Genomic DNA, 16,546 nt, shown 5'->3' on the forward strand with positions numbered 1-16,546 from the left:
AGTCACAAAGGAAAGTGAAACCATAGAGGTGCACAGCCTGAGAACCAATGTGTCAAGTTCAGACAAAGGACCAAAGCACCAGAACAAACATAAAAACCTCAGAAGAGACCACAAGGAGACCCTGGATTAACCCTTGCCAGTTTAGAAGATTACTGGGTGTTCTGGTGCTTTACCATAGGGTTGACTGACAGTCCAAAATACCACAATAAAACAACACAGTAACACCTGAAGAGTTCAGAGACAGACATCTCCTGCAACTGCAAGGAGTTCAGTAGATGCAAAAAGAGACAGACATTGGCTTAGAGAGCAGAGTGTAAGCAGAGAAGAGAGTATCAGCAGTTCTAACAGTTTTTCCCTCAGAAGGAGGCACTGGTTGAAAAGATAACCAATGAACTGCCAACCTGAAAGCAAACAGTAGCCATCCAAGACTAGTAATGCTTCTGTGACAGCTTTACTGATGACTATGACTGTAGTGCCAGACAAGGCATATTGGATATTATAATATCTGAAAACATATTTTGCTTAATGACCCTGAATTTACACCATGTGCAGTGGAGCACAGGTTTACATATCAGCACCAGGTGTCCATCTGTACTTAACTGGGTCACACCAGTGGGACGGTCTGTCAGCAGTGGATACTTTCCTCAGGAGACATAGTGCTCACCAGAGGATGATATTAGAAGAACAGGGATTTTCCAACAGCAGAATTTGAAGTCCTGGCATTATTACTGCTTCCTGAGCTTGACATGATTCACACCCACAAAGGTATTTAACCATTGCTGAGAGTAGTTGCAATCATACCGATCCAGGGTGTCTCAGGTGGCCATATACTTAGAGAGAAAACACATTTTTAACTTTAACTTGCAGAAGGCAGGAAGGCAAGAGGCACTGAGTTTGCTGCTTAACCTGAGAACATCTTAAGGGTTTACACCTACACACTCCAAGAGGCAGGTTTCTTGGCTGTAAACATGCTCTGTGCTCTGCTTTCCACTCATCTCTTGTTCCTAGCTGTGCTACAGATCATTCCCAGACAGCACAATGAAGTGTCCTGGACATGCTGAATCACAGATACATTGGAGCCAGAATTTTTAGGTAACCATGTAGCTTGGAAGCAACTTTGGAGTAACTCTGCTGACACAGATAATGGCAACAGGCTATAATGATGAAATCAAGTGAAAACTCTGCTAGAAAAAACAAATACTTAATGACAACACTCTTGTATCAAAAGTGAGCCACAAAAGCAGCAGTGCAAGGGCCTCACAGGGTAACTGAATGTTCTTGGAGAATATGGTTACATAACTGTTTGTATTAGTTTTTCATATGTGGTATTTAAGGGCTATTATCTCAAATTTTGGCCAGGAAAACACAACAGAATTGAGACTGTTTTCAATTTTTCAAACACAGATCTTAAGACAAATCCTATTAAAGAGAAGCTCTTGGGAAAATGGCATCAAAATAAAGATCTCTGTCCAGCATGCTGCCTGGAGGCAAGCCCTGATTACTGAATGCCACACTGTGCAGTGAGTATCATGTGATGATGGAGGGACAGGCAATTATCTCCTGGCATTGACCACAGCTTTTTGTTGCACTTGATTCAAAGATTCCTGCTGATTTTGGGGGGTCAAGCCCTAATGCCTCTCAACTAATGGCTGAACGTCTCAATGATGTTCACCAAGTTTCAGTGGGAAGATCACAAAAACTGACCTCTGAAGAGGCTCCATGGACCCGACAAGAGGAGTCCAATGGCTATAATGGTCTGTGGGCCTCTTCCATAGAGTCTGTTGTATTTCTCTAGGATTACATGCACAGGGCCTGGAAGCAGAGGTTAGGCTATTATAACATTATTTTTCCATTTGAAGACACTTTGACGCGTGCCCAGAGAGAGGAATACATGCTTAACTTATCAAGGGAATGCATTTGGATATTTTCACTCACACTCAGCAATGGACTATTCTTAGTAACTAATAATATGCATGTGCCTTGCAGCACGCTCTTTGATAGCCTTGTTTCTATTCCTTAGGGATCTAAGATTTTACAAAGAATCCTGGAGTAAAAGAAAATGTCTTTTTCTTTTTATAACATGGCAGTTTACAGCAGTGAAAAATAAACAGAGCTGCTGCTAAGACCACTTCTTTCTTACAAACACATTTAAGGTAAAAGTATCAGGTTGACCTGATAAATACCAGGTCAAGGCAAAGCAGTACAAATGCAGAGTTAAAACTGCCTGCTATGACTGTTTAAGAAATTACATATTTTTTATCAATTTACTGAAATCAGAATTTTCAAGGGCTATTATTTTTTCTATCTCTATTTTCTAAATGTTTAAACCAAGCTTCCCAGAGCAGTCCCAGTATCTGCACGTCATCTGCAATCCCTCATGAGGTTTAAGGTGGTTTAATTTGTTTTAAGGCCTGAAGTACATGCAAACAAAATTAGCTGCTGGCAGGTTTAGAGACACAGAAGTGAAGTAATTTGGTACATGGTTGCCATGGCAGCTAACCTACATCTAAATTATCCTACATGCTTCTCGCAGCCATTCTCTGGCATTGTTCCTTCTGTCTGAATTGTTGGTTCCCTTTTTTTTTTTTTTTTTTTTTAAGCCCTGCCTTCTGCAAAGTCCTTCTTTGTGCCACCTTGGCCTCATCTGCTGGCTCAGCCCTCACATCCTGGCACACTCTACAAGCTGCTGCTATTACCCATTAATGGAAAGGAGAAGCAAGAGGAGTACAAGTACAGTCTCCCAGCTACTCTGCCTGTTGAGAGCAGCTTCCTGAAAGCTGATTTTCACTGAAGAAAACCACAGTGGTAATTCCCCTCATTTTCAGGACTTAAAGCTTCCGGCAAAATCATTGATTTTGATGAAGTGATTGCAGATTCACAGAGATATAGTAAAAGCCAAATTTTGCCTTAAGAAAGCAAATTTATCAAACTATTAATGATCTTTGGTCTGAGGCTACAGGGCAGCAAATCAAGGTGTTATCTCTTCTATCCAGAGAAAACAGGTTTTGAAATGCTTTGGCAATGTTTATTACCAAGTAGAAATATTAAAAGAAAGGGCATGAGTCCTCCAAGGTCTTTCCCTACCATTGATCTCCCACTCAGCACAGTTAGAAAAAAAAACACAGTGCTATTTATGAATGTTAAAGTTTTGTTATTTATTTCTGATGTAACAGTTCCATTCTGTAAAATTGCTCTGTTTCAGAGGAAAACCATCTCACTGGCTATTTCTGACCAACCATCCTTTTTATCTCCCTTCTTGCCACCTCTGAGAACTAAATTGTGACGCTGCTTCCCAGGAACCCAGCCCAGGTCTTATCAGTTCCTGACAGGTCACAGATAGCTGACATGCCTTCTGCCTATGGCTGCATGTGACCTTAGGGTTTAGTGAAAGTGAGATCAGAAGATAAGAAGCAGAGAGTATTTACTTAATTATTTTTAACATAGTAAGCTCAACATAGTGTCAAAGCAGAAGTTTTCTTGAATTTTTAAGAAGATTCAGTTTCATTATCAGTTTGGTTGGTTGTTAGTTTTCAGGCAATTGCCTAGAAGACAGTCACTGCTGTTGAAGACTTGACATTGCCAGATACATCTGTGTGTGAAGTCAAGAAGTGGGGATTACTCTATTTATGATCCTCATATCACAAAGAAGTAGGAAAATATCTGGATTTGTGGGATTACAGGCAATGCTAAAGTGATCTCTTTTCAGGGATACTGCCTGAAGACTGTGAGATTCAGCCAGAGCTTTTTGCTTTTCTCTGAGTTCATTTATTCAGTCCAGTCATCTCAGGATAGCTTGCTTTTTTAAAATGAGCTTTGGAAATATTAAAAACCATGAAGATACTAAGCAAAAGGAGTAAGAGAAGTAACAATGAATCTTGAGAAATAACAATGAATAAACACTTTATGAGGATTTGGGCTTACAAAAGACCTGCCTCCATAAATGCATTCTGCAGTATTTTATTAAACAATTGGCTGAAGAACTAAAATAATCACTTTTTGGAAAAACTGGGTAAGAGAGGCAGGTCTGGTAACAGTATCAGGATTGCCCCTGTAAATCTGTGGAGAGGCAAAGGATGTACTATACACAAGGGTAAATGTTTAAGAGAGAATTGGATTTCCTCTTGCTGCTTTTTAATTTTGGTATGTTATATTCTTCCACTCTAATTTTTGTTCTTTCACTGTAAAACATTGCATGCATGCAATAAAAGTTTAATATGGGAAAACAGTGCAGGCTGAAGTAGGCATCCTGAAGAGAGTCACAAAACTTGAAATCAAAACAGAGAATCACCCTTCCCATTCAGAAGAAAGAGGATGTTTAACACTTCCTATTCAGATAAATGTCAGATACAAAGTTAGATATACTTGTATTACTTGCATCTGTATTGCCTGATATAATAATTTCATATTAACTCCCCATGCACAGTACTTTTCCAGGGCTCTTTGAAAAAAGGTCAGAAATATTGTTATTCCCATATTTTCAGATAAAGGAACTGAGTTACAGGGAAGTAAATTGAGAAACCCAGGCTTCCAGCAAACTGACCACAATGCCTCCCAGTTATCCTGGACCTCTTATCACAACACAGATCCCTGCAGTTATTAAGGATATTTTTAATTTTTATCCTTCTTGCCAGAGTCTCTGACAACTTTCACTTTGGGGATACAATGTGTTTAGCAATCATTACGGTAAGCTATGATTCACACTGTTTGTACCCTATTCATATTTTGTGTGGCATGAAAATAAAGTAAATTACATCCTGGAGAGCTTTGCCAATGAAATATTAAAGCCAATATCTGAGATAAAGCTCACTGCTGTGCTTTTCAGCAGTAGGGAGGGAGAAGGGAGAAGGGGCAGCACATTAAATCTGATGGCTATTCTTCCTGGCTTTACAGAGAGACTGCTCTGATGTTTTTGAGGCTGATGATGACACGATACAGACCACAGACTCTGTTGAGCCTCAGGGAGGGAGAAGTTCAGGAATGGTTTTTTATCTTTTTATGTACCCAAACTTAACTTCTGTTGGCTTTTAGGTGTGCAATTGGCTTCTATGGGAACAGCATCAGCTCTTGATCAGGCTGGTCCTGATTCCTGTCTCTGTGTGCACTGGTCTGACCCCTCAGGGAGTGGGTTTGTGGTTCTTCAGCTTTCTACAGGGCTCATTCTCTGAATTAGTTCGGTCTTGGGACAGACAGGTGACACAGGTTGCCTAAGGAAAGGGGAACCGAGGTGCTGTCAAGGGTAGCATGAGGATGCCAATGTTTGATTGCAGCTGGAGGTTGTGAAATTGTTCCCTTGGGGTTTGCTTGTACTGGCAACCACTGACACTAGGTAAGCGTCCCCTATCACTAATCTATCCATTACAGAGTTCATCAATCCATTATTTCATACCTGGCCTTGCTGCCCATTGGCTTTACCATGTTCTCCATCTTTCACCCTTTCACTGGACTGCAGATGCCCCTGACCTGCCCAGTCATACCAAAGTGTGCCCAAAAAAATGACATCTTCACTTTTTACACACATCTACCACTGACACAGGTATAAATGAATGGGGAATCTGATGACGGCCACACAGCAGTATCCTCCTTTGTCTTACATTTGAGCCACTAAGGATTTCAGGTTTTTTAGGTAGTGTTTCTGCACTGATTATTGGGAGAGACCTTATGCAGTAGTATCCTGTCTCTGCATATTTAAGCCCTGTCTATCCCCTATCAAATTAACTCCTGGGCTAAAATTTCCCTCACTAACCACCAGATCCCCATCACCACACCTCGAAAAACACATCCCCATGGGTAGAGGGATGTGACTCTATCATGTCACGCTGAACTGTGCATTAGGGAGCAAAGCAAGAGGGTGGAAGTAGTGAGCATGGCTTTGAAGCCACGCCTGCCACGGCTCAGCAAAAAGCATCTTTCCCTGCTTGAGGAAGATGGTTGGACCAGACAGCCTCCAGAGGTGTCTTCCCACCTCAGTCACTATGATCTTGCGATGTTTGCGTCAAACTATTTGCTCTCTCCTGTGTGTCCATCTGTTTGAGTTAAGGACACGAATGTCCTTTGTCTACCTGCGATGCCAGCTTGCCCGCAGCGTGGTTGGGATGACAGAGCAGGAGCCACCGCAGGTGCCCTGAAAGGGCACAGGCGGCCGGGAGAGGCTCAGCTTCAGGGGTGGGCAGCGGCACACCGGAGCGGCACGGGCTGGGAGCGGGCAGCTGTGGCAGCAGCCCCCGGTGCCCAAGGCCTGGTGCCGCCTGCCAGAGTCCTTCCATAGCCGAAACCAAACGGGTTTCGGGATGACGGAGGCGGGCGGGCAGCACCTGCCCGCTCCCGCACCGCATGCCGCAGCCCTGCCCTCCCTGGGCGCACTGGCGGCGGGTGGTCCATGCCGAGGAGCGACCCACAGGAGCCAGAGCCGCCGCTGCCGCCGCCCCTGAGTCACCGCGGCCGGCGCTTATTCATCCTCCTCGGAACGCCCGCCGGGCGCCGCTGGCCGCGGCAGGTGGGGCAGGTCTGCGGAGCGGGGGTCGCTGGGATGCGTAGTTCCTTGGGGCAGGCGTCGGCGGCGCGGCGCGGCGGCGTGGACTACAAGCCCCAGGGCGGTCCGCGGGGGCCGCACCGCGCGTGGGGCGGTGGCGGAGGGAGGTGGTTCCTGGCAGCGCGGCCCCGCGGCTCTCGCCGCTCCCGGGGGCGGCCGAGCGGAAACCCGCCCCCAGCCGCCCGGCATCCAGGAGGGCGACGGTCGCGGCCAGGGCGAGAGGGATGCGCCTCGCCCTGTCCGACAGCGGCGAGCAGCGGCCGCCCTTAATTAGCCATTAGCCCGTCCCCAGTCCCCCCTCGGCAAGCACTGTCCCATGAACGCCGACCTGCCGCTGGCAGCAGCGGCCGACGGCTTCTCCCGCGGTGCAGGCGTGCGGGTCGCTTAAGCCATGGGGAATGGGATGAACAAGGTAACCCCGCTCGTCGTTGTCGCCGTGCGCGAGTGCATGTGTGCGGGCAAGCGCAGCGAGGCCGGGGGCAGCTATCCCTCCCCGCCTCGGGGCGGGCGGGGTGCCGCGGCGCCCCCGCCTTTGTCTCGCCCCTGCGCCGCGGGCACCCGCTCCCGGAACAAAGGCCAGGGCAGGAGGGCTTTCCCCTTGGGTTTTGGGAGTCCCCCGCCTCGGGGCGAGGGCGGACGGACGAAGACCGCGGCCGCGCCGCTCCCTCGGGGCGCGCCGCCCTCCCCTCCCCAGCCGCAGCGCGGGCGGGCGTGAGGGGCGCCCTGGTTTCGGAGAAATGCCTGGGCTTCCCCTTCCCGGGCGAAGCGGGTTCCCGGCGGTCGGCGAGGGCCGCCGTGCCCCCGGCGCTGGACTTCAGTGCCCTCTCTGTGTCCCCCAGCCCCGGGGGCTGCCGTGGGGCAGAGCCGGCAGCGGCTGAGGTGCTGCAGGAGCCGGGGCGCGGGGCTGTCAGCGAGCGCCGCACTGAGCCGGGTCGCTTGGGCACTCGCTCCGCTCCCGAGGCGCGGAGCAGCCGCTGGATATGGGCTATCGCTGGAGGGCTGGGCCCGCCCGGTGCCGTTGGGTCAGGAAAGCGCTCGGTCCCAGTGGAGATCGCAGTGAGGAAGAGGAAGGAAGATGGATCTGTTTTGCAAAGGGTGTTGGCCTTTTGGCAGTAGGGGGCTTATTGTACGCCCCGATTCCCCTGGCATGTCATGGTGGTTACCTAGGGGCCACTGTGATTTTTCTCAGTATCTCCATCTCTGTTTAAAACCCAGGTTTGAAAGTGTGGTGGTAACTAGCCTTTTATATATAGCTTACTATGAGGAACAGAAGTTGAGTCATCTCCTCTGTCTTACATCCTGCTTTGAGTGCTCTGGGAGTAGCTTTGCTGTATAGCCTCTGACAAAGCAGAGGAGAACAGCTAGAAATAGCTCCTCACATTTTGTCCCAGTCTTACATCCTTGCCCCTGGAAGGATCATCAGATTGATGAACATCCAGAGTGCTTAGTGTGCCACCTGAAAGGGGAAGCCATTCCATCCTATGGATAGAGACATTGAAATAGAAACCTTTGGCAGGGCAAAGATCTGGCTCCTGAGGAATCGAGTCAGTGCGTAGGAGGTAGAACCTCCCTCGGTCCTTTTCTCAGTTTTTGCCTTCAAAGTCTGGGAATAATGCTGTGATACTAGCTACTCACTGATATTAGCCTTCTAGAAATGGCCAGTTAGAAAGAAATACAGCTAGAGAAATTCCTCTGAGGCCTCTGGTATATTTGTAGTATTTTTCTTGGAATGCTTGAAATTATCAGAGTGTTTAGAGGGACGCAATATGGGATGCTTAAGTTGCAGTCTGGGGAGGAAAAAAAAATAAAAAAAAAGGATGACTCTCAGCCCTTTGAAGCTGCATTACATTTTACTGTGGTACTGTGTGGGTAGGAATTGGCAATCTGTGACTGGCCAGTTTGGTCATTTTAATTCTGTTAAACGTTGCCCTGACATTTACCACCTGGTGCTTTCAGGACAAGCATAACACTGCTTGGATTTTTCTCCCCTTTCTTAAGCTGTATCCAAGAGGTTGAGCTCTTCAGCAGTTTGGGAAAGGCTGGCTCCTTTCAGGAGGCTACAGTCATGTTGGGTACTGGCCATCAGCGTTTATATTTGTATGGGTCCCACTTGTTGGTCTGGAACTTGCCACCTTCCGAATGTGCCCCTGGATCATCTCTTCCTCCCGATCTCCTGAGTTGGTGAAGCTGGAGGGGCAAGGGGAAGCATGGAGCCATCAGTGCAGATGCAGGTGGTATTTGCTTGACACAGTGTAGTCAGTCACTACAAATTGCCTTAGTTTCCAGCTGAAGTGTATTTCTTGTGGTAGAGCTGTATACGGATGGTAGGAAAAAATAATCAGTTTATTTGAAGGTGGATTATTTCATTTAAGGCATCCCTTTGTACAGATGCCAAGGGAAGAGGATTAATGATGGCCTGGAATTGGTGTGGTAAGAAAGAGCTCCAGGGACTGCTACAGCCTCTGGATGCTGATTCTTTCTCAATGGCATGGTTCCCCTCTTTATTTTTCTATCCCATTATACTGGTGTATTTCATAGCAAAGAGCAATTGCATGTGACTTTTTGTGGTCATTAGAGTGATAAGGGCTGGAGGCCTGGCATTCTTTTTAGGTGAGGTTTATCTTTATCTTTGCTATTTTTCTCTGTAAAATTAGCCTGGCCCAGTTTTTTTTCTAAAGCCCATCTTAACCTTCTAACATTTCCCGAATTAAACTGAAAGCATTTGTTCATAAATACCTTTTTTATTCTGTTCAGAGAAGGAGAAACAGCTTGTGAATGTGCATTGACCTGCCTAGTATTAATTTTCAGTACTTCACCTCTTTTTCTTGTATTTTTAAGATGTATATTTTACAGAATGAGTAATGGGGTCTGACTTAAGAAATTGTCTCAGCAGTCTGATTTGTGTTCATGGTTAATGTCTGATTTGACTTGTATTCAAAGTTCAAGTTGAAGTCTGTGGTTGAAATGTAGAAAGATGTTTTCCAGGAGCTGAAGTCTAGCGGCTGAGATGGTGATCAGATTTGACTATCTGTGAACAGGATCTTGGTGAAGAGCTCTTCCTGGGGTTTAGTTGTTGTTTAGTGCTGTTAAAGTTAACTGACAGTTATTCAGGTAAACTCTTCAGAAGATTCGAGTATTATCTCTGTGAGAAGGGCAGATAAGCCCTGTTTGTTGTAGGAGTGAAAAAGAAATTTATTAAGAAATTTAAACCAGTGTGGCTAGTTACAGCTGAGGTAGCTAATTTTAGGGAAGTCAGAGAAGCTGTGCCAGTTCATGTCAGCAGCAAATTCCTCTTGCTGATGTGTGCCACTCTCGTGTACTACTGGACAAAGGTAGGCTTGTCTTCTCCTTTTGCAGTGCCCCGACATCTCTGAGAAAGCCCCATGGACTTCTCTGGAGTGCCCATCAGTACTAACACAACCAGAAGCTGTGTTAGGCAAGGAGTTAGATGCTTTATTTATAAGCATTTGTTGATAGAGGAAACAGCAGCAAAGTAGCCCTTTAAGCCATTTTCCACAGAGGTGTATTGTCAGAGAGGACTGACAGAAGCATTAGCAACTGCTGTCTGTTCCAGGGCTCGGTCTTTGTGCAAGGTGGAGAACGTGAACTGCTGTCGTGTGAGGTACAAGCTAGGACAGACGTTGGTGTCCTTGTCCCTTGGCTGTGCATTCTTTACATCGGTTACTCGGTCTGTGGTCATTTTCTCAATGTTTCAGATCATATAAAGAGGCTACTGTTTTTATTCATATAGCAGTGGTTGAGAAGTTCACAAAAACAACCACCTTATTTTTCTACTCTTCTGACTCCCACCCCTTCTCTCTCACACGCCCCTAGCTGCCATCAGCCTTCATTTTGCACAGCCTGGAGTTGCAGTTACTGAAGGCAGTGTGAGATGACACAGCTGAAAGTTCCCAGCCATAGTTAAGTGCTGAAGTATTAGTCAGCATGACATGAAGATTCACTTCTTTTCAGGTAGCTTTCACCCATAGTAATGTTTCTTGCTTCTAGAATGACTAGTACAGCAGGGATAGCATCTGTCCTTGGTTGCACGGTGTCCTAATTACCTGACTATCATACAGCATTGCTTCCTGATGCACAAATGCAGACTTCTGGATTTTTCCTCCATTGCCAACAAGAAACCTCATTTCTGCAACTCCCCCAGTGTTTCTCACTATCTTTAATTTCTAATGTCAAAGCTTAATGACTGTGAATTGAAATTAGTCTTTTATTCTCTCTTGAGAATGCACATTTGATGCAGAAATAATGTCCTGGAGTTTAAAATGCTATAGTCTGCAGCAGTAGTGGTGTGATGGAAGATTTGTGCTGCAGATAGGAAATACCAGACATCTATTTTAAAATTCCAGAAAGCTTTTAATTTTTTTTTCGTTTTTTGTACTGAAGTTGAGGGAGTTCACTGGGGTGATCTTGTTAGTGAAATTCATTCATAACTTGAGTCCCTTTTGCTTTAGAACATGATTTTGTTTGCAGAATTTAGCCTCTTTGGCAGTGACACTTGAGTACTGTCCTGTCTGGAACAGCTACAGGCTTATTTTTCCTAATCTAGGATGCACCATTAGACCTGCACTTCTAGCAGTGTCATCGAGAGTGCTTGAAATGCTGAATTGTCCCTTGAAATAATGAATCTTGTGCGCATGGAAGGGGACAGCAGGATGTCGTAAAGGTTCTTTACCCTACACAATACCCTGGCATTGGAAACTGGCCTGGGCATTTTTGCTGTCTTTGTAAGAATGTTGAATTTGTACAAATGAAGACAGAAGGAAAAGGAAGAAAGCTGTCAGTTTATCTTTGCAAAATGTACAGGTGCCTGTACTAAAAAACCTTAGTTTTCTTGTTGAACCAGTGCTGTCAATCAGCCCTTAATTTTCAAGAAAGTGTCTACAAGAAGTAAGGTACAACAAGGGTCCTGGAGAATCTCTTTTTGTATCTGGGGGAGAATTGGGCCCTGTTTTATAGCTGGTGTGACACAGCAGGTAGAGAGTGATCACCCAGCAAAGCCTAAAAGGAGTAATGTTTGCACAAACCAAAGCTGCAAGGAGTGCAAGAGGTGCTGCAGCCTTTCTGTTTCCCACAAGGCTCGATAAATAACAGCGAACATGATGCTTTGGCCAGATGAAAGCCGTGAAATTAGGGCAGGTCAGAAGTTTGACAGGCTCTTCTGCTGGCCCTGCTAACCTGTGCATGGTGAGCTGGGTCACCTTTCAGCAGGAGGGCTGCAGTGATACACAGTCTGTGGCAATGATCCCTGATGAAAAGTCCTTCATGACTTTTGGGACATCACGGCTGCCGGATTGAGCTAAATGGGTGGAGTTTTCCCTTTAAATAGCTGTGCCTGAGAGGCTGTTGCTGCTGTTGTGGTGACACTGGGGTGTTGCTAAGGCTATAGGAAGTCAGTGCTGATATATCTGTATTGGTGGTATGCTATGCATGGACTGAAGAAAAATGGATCGTATTGTTTCTTCAGCACAGTTCTGATCTCCTTAAAGGATGTGGGTGTGGGTCAGAGACTTTAGGTGGCAGAGACCAAAAATCTTGGCTGGCAGGGTTGGTGTGCCTGGCAGTTTTTTGATGTCTGTACTGCCGTTCCCAAATTTGGAAGGGTTATGAGAGGGTAGGAGGGGTAGCACTAGTGTCACCTTCCTCTGTGTCTGTGCATTCACGTGCCCTCAAGCACATGCTGGTCCTTGGGCAGACCTTGGAACTCCTTGAAACTCCTGGTACCTGGTACTTGTTATGGAAAGAGATTCAAGTGAAGTTAAAGAACATCCTGTAACTGACACCTGTGCAAGTGTCAGAGAGTGTGGGGTGAAGGGGTAGATCTGGAAGAGAAACATGCATTTCACAGACTTTCAGCAGTTCCCTTGCTATGTGAACACACAAGTCTCTGTTTGCAGTGATTTCCTCTAAGAGCTCCACAGTGCTGCAGCCCTGACTTGCATGGCTTTGCACTTCAAAAGCCTCGAAGGATGTCATTTTGCAGGGCTTTGTCCAGCTTCCTTAGCAACTTTAGGCAAATCACCTTTGCTGTGTGAAGTTTCATCATTAGTTCCATGAGGGTAGCTGTTACCCTGCTGCGGGGGGCAGGGGAGGGCTGTGTTGTGAGGCTGCTTCGTAATTTGTAAACTACGTTTGCTGTCCTTGGAGAGCCTCCATTAAATGAAAGAATCCCCACGATTAACAACCCCCTTGTGCCAAGGAATACTGTCAAAGCTCAGCATGCCTAGAGCTATCTGGTCTGAGAAGGTTGCAAAAGTTGTCAGAATGTTTTAGATTGCCTTTCACAATAGTCTGCTAAAGTAGTATGTTCCATCCTGTATGCAAATTGAACTTTGTCAAATTGTCTTACCACAAGATATCTATATTTGATACTATATTTCTTTCTCACAGATTCTGCCTGGCTTGTTCATTGGCAACTTTAAAGGTAAGATTAGTTTTATTATTATCTCTAGGATTACTTAGCAGGGGTCTTAAGGTGCTGTTTTACAGGCACTCAGAATTCTCTGGCATCTCTGTAGCTTTTTAACCCCATCTTGCTTCATGTCTGGATTCACCTGGTAGCACTTAAAGAAGAACTTGTTTGCTCTCTCGTCTGTGTGCTGTGCTGCAAGTACTTTGAGAAAAGTAAAATGAATACCATCTCCTTGGAGCATGCTTCAGCTGGAATTCCTAAACTTTGGCCTGCCTTAAACGATTCCCGTGCTTGGCAAGCAAGACTGTGAGCCAGGCAGATTCTTTGTAAGGCTTATTGCAAGTCCTCCTTATAAGCAAAGGCTTACTATACCTCCTGCTCATTGCTTTCATTATTTTGGGTATTTATAACAACTGCTAAAGAGTTCTGTTGTCACCGCTTGTGAGGCTGATATGTCTGCTGGTTGCAGCCTCACCACTGATACTCACACTGTCTCTGTTGCAGATGTAAGTTTCTATGGCTTTTTTTTTCCTTCTTGCATGAGGTTTATTTTTTGTGCACAGAAAAACAGACATATTTAGAAATCACAGGAAACCTTATGCAGACATCCAAATAAATGGCCTGTTCCCAAAACACTCTCTTAGCAGCAGTTCTGGCTGACTCTCCCTACTCAGAAGTAAACCAGTTGTGCATGTACAGTGTTTTTGATAGATGGAGACCCCATATTTCCTATGCTTGGGTAAACCTTCAAAGCAGGGCTCACACGGGCTCCTGCAATAGATATCCTGTCCTTCCTGGGCTGTCTGATACCACACCCAGTCTGTTAAGGCTGGCAACATCTATGCTGGATTTAGATGGTGCTGCACCTTTTCTCTGCCTCATGCTCACTCTTCCTTCCTTGCCTCCCCATCCCAAAACCTGTGAGTTCGGAGTTTTTTGCCTGATTTACCTGCTTCTGGATCTGCTGACCCATACTGTGGATCCAGTGCTTGCTGCCCCTTGGGACATGGAGCTGATAAGTTTGGGAGGCAGCCCAGAGGTACATGTTAGGTTAAAAGCTGCTCTTCTGCCACACCATAAACACTAGTACAATGGCTACTGTGTGAGGGACTTAATCATGCCATGGTAAGGAAAATGAGAGGATAGAGGTGATTTCATGCTGATAATGAAAGGAGAAAAAAGAAAAATATAAGGAAAAAAAAAAGAAAATAAGGCCAAAAGGGTAGTTTTAAATGCCCTTTGGATGGACCACTGCATGGTCTTATGACAAAATTAAAACTTGGTTGCAGCCATGTTGCTTCCTCTTTTTATTTTCTTTTCTCTTCCTGAAGTAATTCAGGCAAGGGGTGGAATTGAGAAAATGTTGGATTGTGGAGTCCTTTAGGTTTCAGGCAGCGTGGGCAGGATGGGCCCTGGTAACATGGCTCCCAATCAGTCCCTCTCACCGTGGCCATCCCGCTGGTAAGCCCTCACCCAGGGAAGTGAAACTCAGCAGGAGCATCTGTTTGCTGGTGCAGCTCTGTTTTCAGAGCAGGGGACTTGGCCAGGGTTGCAGAGTGAGTCAGCATCTCTGCCCACACCAGGCCTGTGGCCCTGTCTCCCCGTGTGCCTTGGGAGCAGCCCTGGAATGGCATGGCACGTCACGCCCGTCTGGAGAGCAGGGGAGGGCACGTGGAGGTGCTGTGGCTGGGAAGTGTCTCTGGGAACCTCGCTGAAAAAGAAGCAGAGTGTGTAATGCTTCTGTTTACCTCTGGAAAAGAGAGGAAAGATGAGTTGACTTTAACCCTGGTGCTTGTTTTATGGAGTCTGTTTTTTAAAATTAATTAAAAACACAAACAAAAATGTCCGTTTATTTACTGCTATGACCTTTGCTCATATTGCACTTAATCATTATCTTCTACCCTCACAAGTACCTGTTACAATCTCAGATAAGCTACCATACCTGGAGAGGAAAAGATAGGTGTTGCACTACTTCACTAATATGAGAGCGTGCTTTTACAATTGTTACCCTTTTCTGCGTTCCTTGTCCCTCAACATCCCCTTGCTTCACTGCTTAGGAGCAGTTGCAGCCAGCTCTCTGTCAAGTCATCCCATTTAGGAACAGGTTGTTGGTTAATTACCAGTGTATTTTTCTGGAGGAGTTTGATCCCGATGTTCCTGGGGCATGTTCTGATTTATGAGACTTTTTAAAAAAGTGACTAGTGAGCATTGAGACTGCCACAAAGGGGATCACTGACTGAGAAATACTAAGCAGCATGTGCAGCTGGGGTTGCTCAGAGTATCCTGATTTGGGCAGCTGAAATGACTAGCTACTCATAAAGGCAAGGGTTTACAAAATTATTTCCATATGAATTTTTGATCAGTCTCCCATTTTTCAGCTTAAGATTGATAGCTTGAAATTGAATAAAGGTGTATCTTGTCAGTAAAAGGAGGAGGAAACATTGAATCCCTGGTGTTGTGCGTCTTGCCCAGATGCAGGGCTGAGAATTCAGGGCACTGTCTGAGTCCCTGAGCTGGGGTGGAGAGAAGGCAGCTTCTCCTGAAGTTGAGTCAGGGAAATGTCTGTAAATCACTCTGATCTGCCCTCTGGAGGATAGTCTTTCCCCAGTGGCTCCTCAGGGAGCCTGGGTATGCACAGTTTCCAGAGCTAAATCAAAGAATCCCACTCACACTCCTGTCTTGCTGCTGCATGGGAGACCTCTGGGAACACTGGCAGGCTGGGGGAAGGCACAGTTCTTCTAGATGGGTGCCTTTCTGCTCAATGAAAGTAGGATGTTTGAGGTGTTAAACACTTATTCTGGAGGGCTGTTGTCTGGAGAAGGCATTCAGGAATTGCTCTGATTGGGGAATTATTATTCACCATTCAGCTATATTTCTGCTTGTAGATCTAGTAAATTTAAATACAGTCTATGACAGAGCAGTGCAAATTCTGCATTTGACTGGGAGATAAACTGAGGCCCAGAAACAGCTTGTGAAATAAACCTGTGGCAGAAATGGGAGCTGAGCTTGCTGGTTCTGCTTCATTTGGTGCTGCACAAACCTCTAAGCACATAGGCTGGAGAGGGGCTTTAATAATCACCTTAAGGGTCTTGAGGGTAGAAAGTTACATGTAGTGCTGATTATGGAAAATACTGAAGTATCTCCTGAAATCCCCCTAAGTCGACAGAGCTTGAGTATGTCTCTGAAAACCTTTCCTGAATAAGCACAGATCTTGGCATGTGTTCAAGTGCTATTTATCTTACAAGCTCTATAAGCATGATTCAGCTCATCAGTAGCACATGAAAAGTGTCGTATGCTCCTGAGAGGTTATATTTGAGATTGCACAGCTAGAGGGCAGAAAAATTCAAGAAGAACCATAGATGTCCATATAAAATATAAGACTGAGTCTGGTCTGATAGCCCAGAAGGAAACAGCACTTGGGATTTTTCTGTGAAAGTGAAGTATTTATTTCTTTGCAAGTGGCAGAATAGCAGGCTAAGAGGGAAAAAAGAGGGAAAAGAAAGAGGAAGTTAACTCTTCTTTTTGCCTCTGGTTTTGGAGAACATTTGTTTTGTTTTGTTTGTACCTTACAGATGAAATGCAGTCCTCTC

General features: G+C 45.6%; 1 protein-coding gene across 1 annotated transcript in view; it reads left to right on the forward strand.

Moving 5' to 3' along the window:
• Positions 1 to 6,619: 6,619 nt before the first annotated feature.
• The window catches only part of DUSP22 (dual specificity phosphatase 22), a 43,678-nt gene continuing 33,751 nt past the window's right edge, over positions 6,620 to 16,546 (forward strand). The window contains exons 1-2 of the mRNA XM_030237275.2: positions 6,620 to 6,941; positions 12,935 to 12,968. Of these exons, the coding sequence (XP_030093135.1) occupies positions 6,921 to 6,941; positions 12,935 to 12,968 (55 nt within the window). The 5' untranslated portion in view covers positions 6,620 to 6,920. The remainder of the gene's footprint in view (positions 6,942 to 12,934; positions 12,969 to 16,546) is intronic.

Source organism: Serinus canaria, chromosome 2, assembly GCF_022539315.1.
Source record: "Serinus canaria isolate serCan28SL12 chromosome 2, serCan2020, whole genome shotgun sequence".
NCBI lineage: Eukaryota > Metazoa > Chordata > Aves > Passeriformes > Fringillidae > Serinus > Serinus canaria.